Source organism: Ips typographus, linkage group LG1, assembly GCF_016097725.1.
Source record: "Ips typographus isolate SLU linkage group LG1, UJ_Ityp_2.0, whole genome shotgun sequence".
Lineage (NCBI taxonomy): Eukaryota > Metazoa > Arthropoda > Insecta > Coleoptera > Curculionidae > Ips > Ips typographus.
In genome coordinates, this window is record NC_138422.1 from 29,360,084 (window position 1) to 29,371,330 (window position 11,247).

The following is an 11,247-nucleotide window of genomic DNA, read 5'->3' on the forward strand; positions in this document are numbered from 1 at the left end:
AAGGAATAACAAATTTTATTATAAACTCCATTGATAATTAGAAAATAAACCACAATTTTTCTGTAAAAAACATGTATAAATATAATATTTATTAAAGTTTTGTTGATTCAACTGATTTTAAATAATCTGAAATCTTATTACTACATAACATTATTCGCAACATGGTCCCATCTATTTCAGCTTTCAACGTCGGGTTAATAATTTTTCTTAATGTAACCAGGAGCTGATTGAGCCTCTCATCCAATTTGTTGATCTCATCATGAGTCAAGGGTGTATTCATTTTATAACTGATTTCATCAACTTCTGCATTGACACTACTCAACCTATCATGATCTTGCATTTTCTCCTCAATCAAGTCGACAATATCACCGACTTTTTTCGTTATTCCTTGATATGTTGCATACCCTGTTGAGCCTTTTAACACTTTTAATTTACTGAGCTCAAGCTCTAGTTTTTGAACTTTTTCGTCCAACTTTTTCAAATCGTCTATGGTAGTGGCGTTTTCAACCTTAGTTTGTATATCGGATAGTTCTTCTTCGAATTTTTCAAAAGGATTTGCAAAGTTGTAGGTTTGGCTCACGTATCCTGACTGTCTATTGTCATCTTGGGTGGAGTTGAGTAGTAAAGTTTTGTTAAAAAGAACATTTAGTTTTTGTTTGCAGGCGTTTTTTCGAGGAATCAGTTCATTTACTAGTTTCAAATTTGCAATTCGCGATTCAATCTCTCTAATTTTAGCTTGGATCGTTTGGGAGTTTTCTGGTGTAGTGGAAAGATTGTTGATGGCTTCTTCTATCTCTGTAACATCTTTAGTTTGCGTGGTTCTTTCATCTAATTTGGTCATCAGAGCCTGGGCTTCTTTTAGAAGAGTTCTTTTCTTTGCATTTAAATTGTCTTTTTCAACTATAATAGAATCCAAGTCAATAATTGCTCGACTAAGTGTTTCCGTAAGTCTGTAGTAGTTACTATCTGACTTTAGGCCAACAAATACAGACACCTCACGAGCTATCCCCTTAATGGTGTCTTCAATTTTCTTAATGCTAGTGATAACACCTTCAAGCTCCTCCTGTTTTGCATCCAGCTCATTTAGTTTAGATTGCATGTCGTCAATATTTTTCTGCACAACGCTTTGTCGTTTCTTTAATAGTTCATTCTCTGAAGTAAAGTTGTGATGTTGCACTTCTTTTTTGAGCTCCTGGAGTTGTTCCCTCATCACATCTACGTCATGCTTCTGGTCAACTAAACTTTGCAAGCGTTGACTTGTGCTTTCAATATTTTGCACATACTTAATATCGTTAGCTTCCTGTCTCAATGCATCACAATAATATTGCATATCATTTAACAAAGTGCTTTGTCTTTGATATAAGTCAGTGCCCCTAATAAATTTGTAGTGTTCCAGTTTCTCTTTTAATGCGCTAATTTCGTCAGCCAAGGCAGCAAATTTAATGGCACCTTCTTCGTAACTGGTCGCACTGATTTTCTGTTTGATGGTGGAAAATGCACTTTCGAATTGCTCCATTTCTTTATTTATATCAGTTTTCGGGTAAGTTTGAGGCTCAATCTGAAATGTGTCTTGCCAATGCACGGCGGGTTGTTGACTTAACGCTACTTTGGCATCCACTACATTTTTCAAGGTTTCAGTTTCATTCACGTAGATCTCCTTCTCTTTAGCTAGATTTTCATTTGATCTAGTATTTATCTGACTGAGCTCAAAATTTACTAGGTCAAGTCTGCTCTGGAATCCAATAAATTGTTCCACGTTACTGTCAGGAGTCCTGTCAATTTCTCGTTTGATGTTAAGCAAATCGCGCTTTATTTTGGTCATGTTTTGTTGTTCTTCCGTTCGAGTTTCCGATATTTTATTCCCGCGGAAACTTTGCGCTACAGAAGAACGCTGCTCTAGAATTTTCAGTAAGCGTTCAGCTTCTTTCACTAATTCTTCTGCCCAAATTTTGTTTTTAACTTTTTCTCCGGCGTCTAAAAGAAGCTTGTTAAGTTCCCTTTCCAGTTGATTGTACAACACTCCTTTGTATGTACCTGAAAATCGCTTTACTTTCTCACTTAAAGCATGGAGTTTTGTTCTTAACTCTTTTGTGTAGTCGTCTTCAGTGATGTTTGAGTAGGAAGTTTTAGAGAGTAAAGCATCTAGTGTCTGACTGACTTGTGATTCTAATTCATATTTTTCTTGGTTCAGGTGTTCGTATTGTATTGGAATAGTGAATTCTTGTAAGCTTCTATTTAGGTCAATTAAGGAATGTTTTAAATCGTAATATTCCTTATCAGTTTTCTTACCGTCAAAAGTTTCAACTTTTTTCGACAAACGTTCGTATTTATTTTGATATTCTCCCAGGACTATTTGATGTAACAGTTCTATGATTTCGTTAGACACAAGATTTGCATTATTTGACACTGCTTGGTTAGGGTCATTTTTGTAATCTTGTAAATTATTACGAAACTGTTCTAATTTAGATTTGAGAATTTCTTTATTATCATTACCTTCTTCCACTTTTTCTTTGATGTAGTGGACTTGCATCTTTATTTCTTCGATTTTGGAAAATCGTCGGTTTTGAATTTGTGGTTCTGGCAGATTATACATTCGTGCTTTGGTTTTGATTAGTTGATCAACGCTTTTAGTGCTACCGTAGCTATTTCTGGCATTGCTGAGTTTTGGAACTGACTGGGAACGTTTTCTGACCAAGTTAGTAGGCATATTCAGATCGCATTTTTGAGCAATTTGAATTCTAATATCTTGAATGGATTCTTGCATCTCTTCGAGAACAGCATCTATCCTCAGCAGCGATAAATGAGAGTAAGAGTTCACGTTAAAGTTGGTTTTTACGTTGTTCCAATATGCAATGAATTGATCAATCACTGTGTGTTCTTTGTCCATGCTCCTCACCTTTTTCCTTAATATCACATTGTCTTCCACAATTTTTTCTACAATTTTCTCATCTTCAGTGGGCACCAATTCACTTATCTTGTTAATGCTTGTGTTGATGTTAGTGAGCAGTTCCCGTTTACGATGTTTTGTCGCTTCATTGATTTCTTCCAAGTTTTCTAAAGAATTTCTTAGTGATTGTAGGTTGTCAACAGTGTCTTTTGAATTGGTTTTGGAATTAAAGTTTTTCATGACTCTTTCGTAATTATGGATCGACTTGGCAAACTTTGAGTCAAACTCCCTTTTTGCCATAATTTGGTCCAAGTTTTTAACAGCTTCCGTTAACTTTTGGGATAACAGCACTACTCGCTGCTTGACTTCGTTGTCTACAATATCCACTTTGGCAAGTCGCTGATTATTTTCGACTATATTGTTTCGGATAGTTGCAAAATCAGCAGATGACTGTTGTTTCATCATTTTGTCTAGTAGTGATTCGTTTTCGGCCAACTTCAGTTCAATCTCCCCTAGTTCGCTCATTGCTGATCTCTTCTTCGCGTGCTTTGCTTGGTTTTGTTGAGTATCATCTTTCTTCATCACATTTAGGGACTTACTGACTTTCTGAAATAGTACTATAACTTTTTTGTCGACGCTTTCTTTTCGTTTTGCAGAAGGTGTTCCCTGTTCGACGTGGATCAACTCCAAATCAGCTGCTATCACTGTTAACGTCTTTTTGTAAACTCTCAGTAAGTTGGCATCTTTATTGGCTATTGCAGTGGCTACAGACGATCTCATTTCTTCAACTTTTGCTTCGATATCTCTTAGAGTGGGTACACTGCTTCTAGTGACAGTTGGTGCCACTTTGCTTTTGGATCGTAACGATCCCAATGAATTACTCCGTCTCTGGCTTAATGGGACACTATCAAAAGTATCACTTTCAACGGTTTCTCTGTCAGTTTCTACTGGCTCGATTTTAAGAACGTCTTGCATAGTGTCCGAAATGTTCTTCAAAACTACTTGCAGCTCTTTGCGTTTGACCTTTCCATGGTACGAACTGACCTCGCTACTCTGGGTTGCTAAAGTTTCTACCAGATGTTCCTTTTGGGATTTGGTTATGTTGCGTTTGGAGGTTCGGAGACTGGATCGTAAAGAGTTCACTTCTCTGGATATGGACCGAACTCGGTCGTCTGGCTTGGAATTTGGGTTTCCCATTGTCTGGAATTTAAAATAAATTTGTGAAAACCTTAAAAGTGTTGGATTTACAATAAAATTAAAAAAAACGTTCGTCTTATTTACTAATAAGAGCAGCAATGTTGGAAAGTACATACAGGGTGGTCCAGTTTTAAATGTTATTAATTCACCAATCCATAGCCAATTAAAAAATAAGTTGACATTCATTATGTCATTTTCCTGAAAAGTGCTTCTTAAGGAAAATACAGTCCTTCAAATTTCTGTTTAAAAAATCGGTTTTTTTGTCATAACTGTCAGACCGTTGGAGCAATATTGATCAAATTTGGAACAAGCACTTTATTACACGTTATTACGGTCAAAGACCCAAAACTAACCTAACCCAACTTAAAAATTGTCTTGGAAACGGAAAATTCACTTAAGAAGTTTAAAAAATATTATTGTAGCCAGTTTTCATAGTTTCCAGACACACTAAAACACTTTAGTTTTGAAAATTGAATTAGAAAAGATCAACATTTCAGAAGCTTAAAAATTGTGTTTGTAACCAGTTTTCATGCAAATCGAGAGACTTTAATACTAAAAATTGACTTGTAGACATAAAAACTACTTTTTCAAGAATTTATTACTACAAATTCATACATTTAAACCTTAAAAATTGACTTGAACCCCAAAATGTGACTGAACTAATGAAAAGTGACATCAGAAGCTTAAAATTTGCATTTGAAGTAAATTTTCATAATTTGAAGACAAATTTCAATATTTTAGTCTTGAAAATAGTCTTAGATGCAGGACATTGTCATTAGATTCATGAAAATTGTCTTGAAAACGAACTTTTCGTGCTTTTTACTTTGCTTTTCATTTTCTTCGAATTCTGGACTATTTTTAGTGCTTCAAAACTGCTTTCAGCTTGGAAAATCGAGTTTCAAGACTATCTTCACCAAGTTATTGACATAGCAAACTTAAAAAACAATTTTTACATTCTTCATAGACTTAAAATGGCATTCCGAGCTTTGTCACTATTAAATCGACTTCTAGACAGCTCAGTGCTAAAAATTCGGGTATTTCTTAATAAACTAGACTGTTTTTAGTGTTTTAAGGCTGGTTTCAGTGCCTCAAATCGAGTTTCAAGACTATCTTTACAAAGTTTTTGACTTATCAGGCCTAAAAGCCAGTGTATCCACTGACCATAGTCTTGAAAATGTTATTTCAAGCTTTTTCACTATTAAATTGACTTCTACACTCATAGGTGCAATAAATTGTAGCACCTCTAAGAAATTCAGATTGTTTTTAGTGCTTTTTAAGACTGAAAAATCGAGTTTAAGACTATTTCCAAAAGTCAAGTTTCTTCAGTAATAAAAGTAAAAAATGTTGGTACCAAATGCTACAATAATACGTCTTGAGAACTAATTTTTAGAAATAAAATAGTCCGAAAATGTAATTTACTTCTTGACTTGTTGAAAGTTGAAGAAAATTGAGTTGTACACCAATTAAAGTCTGAAAATATACTTTTGGACTCTCTTTAGTCCTAGTAAGGTCCGTTCTAGCATTAAAAGTCAACTTTTATACTATTTTTAGTAGTAAAAAATGAGTTTCATGCACAATACAATCTTTGTCTTGATTTCCGGACTTTTTTTAGTTCTTGAATGCCAGTTGCAGACACTCAACCAGGATGGCAGTCTGAGAAAGCGAATCATAAGACCATTCCTAGTAGTAAAAAAATTTTTAGACTATTCAGTACAAATTTGGACTTTCTTCCTTAGGAAACCTTTTTCAGAAAAATGACATAATGCAAGTCAACTTATTTTTTGATTAGCTATCAAATGGTGAATTATTGACACTTAAAACTGGACCACCCTGTATAATCGATATGAACTTGAATGATATACTGTTCAAAGAGCGTATGATGGTTTTTAAAAAAATACAGGGTGTTTCAAAATAGTAGTGACCAAAGTCTAGGAAAGATATCTTTGCTGCTAAAAAAAAAAAAAAGTTTGAAAGTTTGCAAGTATGCAGGGTCAGTCACAAAGTATACCAACTTTCTTAATTCAAATCTAACACCCTGTATAATACTACCGGTTTTAATAGTACTCATAAAGACCACTTCGATTTACAGTATTACTACTTTTACAACTTTTTTTCTGAGTCACAAACACCATTTTATGTTGTACGCTGTTATTTACTATAACAAAACCTCGCACTTTGAGGAAAAATCAGTAGTTTTCGACATATTTTGCATTATCCCAGAATTTTTAGACACCCTGTATATTTGCGTTTTGTCAAATTGTCCATTTTTCAACGTCATTACAATTTTGCTAGACTTTTTCGGTATATTTGTTGTGCAAAAAACTTTTTTTAATCAAAAGTCACAATTCACAAAACATATTCTATAAAAATCTCAAAACTGTATTTTTAGCGATATCTTAAGTTCCTGAATTAGTCAAATTAGAGGCAGTTTTCAAATGCATACAAATGTTCAGTTTTCTTTACCCATTTCCTTACCAATTTTGTCAAAATTACCTAAAACGATGAAAGAATTTCTTTTTTACATTTCAATATACCCACTATATTTTTCTGCAGATAATTCAAATGAATAACAGTCGCAAATACACCATCATTACGTGATAAATAAGTACAAATTTTGTTTGTTTAATTTTTTTCCTTACACTTCCCATACAAACATCATTTTTAAAACAAAACAGGTAAAATTTATGGCTAGTTTTTTTCCTAATACTTTTCAAGGTTGAACCAATATAATTTAGTATGGTACGTAAGTTATTTTGTTAATAATAATTATCCAGTGAAAACTGTGCCCCAACAATATGCTTTTTAAATAGTGAATTGAAAATGCTTTGCTACTATAATAGTTAAAATGATAGATGTAATGCGCAATTCACATTCTATAGTAGGTAACCGAGATAAGATTACAATCCATTTAGATTGAATCATCAGTAATAAAATACGATATTTTTTTTGTATTGGTCCCAATAATGGTAAATCTGGGTTATTAAATGTTAAAGCACATTAAAAAACGTCGTCAAAACTCTTGAAAATGACTTATGATTATTATTTTATGTATATCAGTTACTAAAATAGGCGTAAACTGTATAGTATCTTATTAAACTTATGTAAACAATGTACCTAACTAAAAGCAATGGAAAATCACAATTTGAGTGTAAGGGCCTTATTAAATGGACAGAAAGTTGTGTTGTTGAAACTCACCTGATTTTCTAAATTCCTTTTAGAGTGAAAAAACTTTGGTTTAGCTCACCATACCCACACACCATGTTCATTACGAATTAATCAAGGTATTGTGATTACGAGCCACTGATAAGATACCTGCTTTATTTTGCCTCGACGATAACTAGTTAGGTCACCGGAAAACCGAGAGATACTACATTTTCAGATTCGCCTGGTTTTTGATAAACTAGTTACCAAAAATGTTTGAATTACATTGCGGACAATACTTGTTTATTAAGTTTGGTGTGGAACCATTAGACATTATACGACAAGTAAAACGCCTTTAATAATCACAACCTCGTGATTAAAGACCCGACTACTAATTGTAGTAGTACCCGGCTGGCGATAATTGTTTTTGTCAATAAGCCGGAGAACAAGCGTTCGAAATCGGTTGCAAATCGCCGAAACAAAATGGGATGTGCATTTATTGTGGGTAATTTATACGCAAACGTATTATGCTGTTGTTTATCCGATAGTTGCAATTTGTTTCACCAATGTTATTTATTTATACAGATAACTGTAGCGACTGTTACAATTTTTCTAGGCTTTAAGTTAAATTAATTGTAAAGTGTCTAAGAAATGCATGGTGAGCCAGAATGTCTCTCCAAATGTCTGTAAAATAACCGTACCTTCTCATAAGGAATAATAGGTTGCGAGTAGGTAGAAAGAACACACATTTCCATAAGAAGTAATGGGGATCTATAAGATGGGCCATCAGGACTGATGGTGTGCGATTATCAGCTGTAGCCTACCAGCTAAGCTCATTGACCAAAGTAACCAAAGCACTGCCATTTAATTTTGATGCTCGAATTTCATCATCTTCATCTCTTGCCCTGTCAATTTCACTCTGTTCTATTTGACTTTGTTTAATTTCCCACTAGCTTCCCAAGAGAAGAATAAACCAAAGAGATAGTCCAAAATAAAAACTATACATTTTCAAGTCAAGTTTAATGAGAAAATTATGGAAACTCTTTTTTCCTATTTTCTACTGCTGTTTTTTGAATTAATTTAAGTTTTCAAGATGGACAGCCATGAATTGACGGTGACAGCGCAACTGATGGATTTTACCCTAAAAGCTCTAAGTAGTATAAAACCAAAATGAACGACAATAACAAATCAGTAACATTATAAACTTCATCTGTGACCTGTATAACTTTAAAATGACACTATTGTACGATGTTGAATCTAGAATATCACCGTGAATTAAAGTACTACCCAAAAATTTGAAAAATATGGTTGCAAAACGAACTTTAAATTTATAAGTTAGCAGTTATAGGTTGTGTGTAATCATAAAGAAGAAAGAAACCCGGTTAAACCCCGGAACCAGGAAATACGGAATGAGCTACAAACAAGAATAAACAAAAATCTGGAAACACTCGAAAGTAAAAACATAAATGAAAAATGGTGCGGAATTAAATCAGCCGTATTGGAACCCTCAATAGACATGTTAAAGAAAGAGAAGCCCGCAGGAAAGAATGGATAACTGGCGAAATCCTTGAACTCATGGATAAGAGGAGAAGCTATAAAGGAAAAAATGAACAACGATATAAAGAAACACAACGCTCAAAAATCAGGAAAGCAAAAGAAGACTACTATAAACAAAAATGCGAAGAAATTGAGAAATTACAAGCCAAACATGATAGCTTCAACATACACAAAAAGATCAAAGAACTCGCAGGCACCAATAAACAACTCAATATATTATACAACAACAACGGAAAAATAGTCACAGAAACAGTACAAAAACTAGAAATATGGAAAGACTACATTACAGAACTATTCGAAGATGAAACAATCTTGATAATATAGAATGGGATTTAGGCCCGGACATAATTAAGGATGAAGTGACATATGCACTGGAGATGCTGAAGAACGGAAAAGCTGCAGGTCCAGACCAACTGCCAGTGGAGATTCTTAAGCTGATAGAGGAAGACCGGATTCATATTTTGGTAGAATTAATCAATACCATATATAGAACAGGAATAATACCAAATGACTGGTTGCTATCAACTTTTATAACTCTTCCAAAAAAGAAAAATGCCAAGCAGTGCTCTGACTACCGTACCATTAGCTTGATGGCTCACATATTGAAAGTCCTGCTGAAGGTAGTCCATGGTAGAGTATTCAGGAAAATAGACATAGACATCGGCGATACACAATTTGGATTCCGTAAAGGCCTAGGAACAAGGGAAGCGCTAGTGTCACTCAATGTCCTGTCACAAAGATGCCTAGATATAAATCAAGACATGCTTTATAGACTACAATAAAGCTTTCGATAAAGTGAGACATGACTTGCTCATAGAAACATTAATAAAGAGAAGAATAGACCTCAGAGACATAAGAATAATATCAAACTTATACTATGGTCAAAAAGCAGTAGTACGAATAGAAGACATGACATCAGAAGAAATAGAAATACAGAGAGGTGTTCCTCAAGGGTGTATACTATCACCAATCCTCTTCAATCTGTACCCGGAGGACATATTAAATAGAGCACTTGATGATCAGAACATAGGCATTAAGATCAACGGCATGACAATAAATAATCTGAGATATGCTGACGATACAGTTATTCTGGCTGGAACATACGAAGATCTGCAGACGCTAATTAATAAAATGGTCACGGTAAGCGAAGAATATGGACTATCACTGAACATAAACAATACAAAATATATGTTGATGACAAAAACAACTCAGGACATTCGTAGGATATACGTAAACAATCAACCTATTGAGAGAGTAAGAGAATACAAATACCTAGGCACGACCATTAATGAAAACAACGACAGCTCACAAGAAATACGAATCAGAATCGAACAGGCCAGAAGCACATTTATAAAAATGAAAAGGCTTTTCTGCTGTCGGGATCTAAACCTGGAACTGAAAATACGACTAATGAAATGCTATGTGCTGTCCGTACTGTATTATGGGATGGAAGCCTGGACGCTGAAGGTAACCGAAGTAAGGAGACTGGAAGCGTTTGAGATGTGGGTATACCGAAGAAGACTGAGGATTTCATGGGTAGACAGAATAACCAACGTGGAAGTGATGAGACGTATGAATACGGAGAGAGAAGTTATTACGACAATTAAGGCTAGAAAATTGCAATATATGGGACATGTCATGAGGGGGGAAAAGTATCGAAAATTACAACTTATTATGCAAGGAAAAATCGAAGGAAAGAGATCTGTGGGGAGAAGACGTAATTCATGGCTCAAGAACCTTAGAGAATGGTTTGGTTGCAATAACAACGAACTATTTAGAGCTGCGGTCTCAAAAATAAGAATCGCCCTGATGATTACCAACCTTCGAAACGGAGACGGCACCTGAAGAAGAAGTTATTTGTTGCTTCTCCGTGTATTGTTTATTGTCTTTATTTATGTTATTCAATATATTTTTGTGAGAGTTAGAACTTTATATGTCATGGTTTGAAGGGTGACACGGAAAGAAAATCTACTTGTATATCTGCAAAATTATAGCAAAAAATCTTTTATCTTTACTATTGTTATAGCATACTTACTCACCATATGTATACTATTCCAACACTATATTTCACAAAACTGTTTAAATGGCAACCAAACTTAACTTTTCTTTGTATCGAGAAATACGGTTTTTTAACTGGAAACACGACTTAACAAAAACAAATTAAAATAAGATTTAAGAAAAAATCAATCTTCAATTCGGTGTGCACATTTCAACTGAAGGTTTCAAGAAGACTGTTCAGACAGTTCCAAATCTTTTTAGGTAACCTACCCCAAAAACTACGATTTTATTAGTCCTATTATGCAAAAACTGACCCGTATTGACCGACAAAGTGTTTATGTAGTTTATCAGTTACAACCTGACCATAAAAATTGTTGGGAATGCCAAATTATCCGACACTATAGTTGGGCAGGTATATAGGTACAGACAGGTAGAAATAAGGGCATTTAAACCTAATAACCTGTGTA

At 34.3% G+C, this 11,247-nt stretch overlaps 1 protein-coding gene across 1 annotated transcript; it reads right to left on the minus strand.

Annotated features, from left to right (window-relative positions):
- LOC145726092 (uncharacterized) lies at positions 1 to 7,606 on the minus strand. Its single transcript, XM_081975040.1, has 2 exons — positions 7,280 to 7,606; positions 1 to 4,087 (listed from the first exon to the last, which is right to left on the minus strand). Exon 2 carries the CDS (start codon positions 4,082 to 4,084, stop codon positions 92 to 94), a length of 3,993 nt encoding a protein of 1,330 aa, XP_081831166.1. The 5' UTR covers positions 4,085 to 4,087; positions 7,280 to 7,606; the 3' UTR covers positions 1 to 91.
- Between the last annotated feature and the right edge of the window lie 3,641 nt (positions 7,607 to 11,247).

Excerpts from the sequence above, each read along its gene's own strand:
- LOC145726092 (XM_081975040.1), bottom strand. The coding sequence starts at position 4,084 with ATGGGAAACCCAAATTCCAAGCCAGACGACCGAGTTCGGTCCATATCC.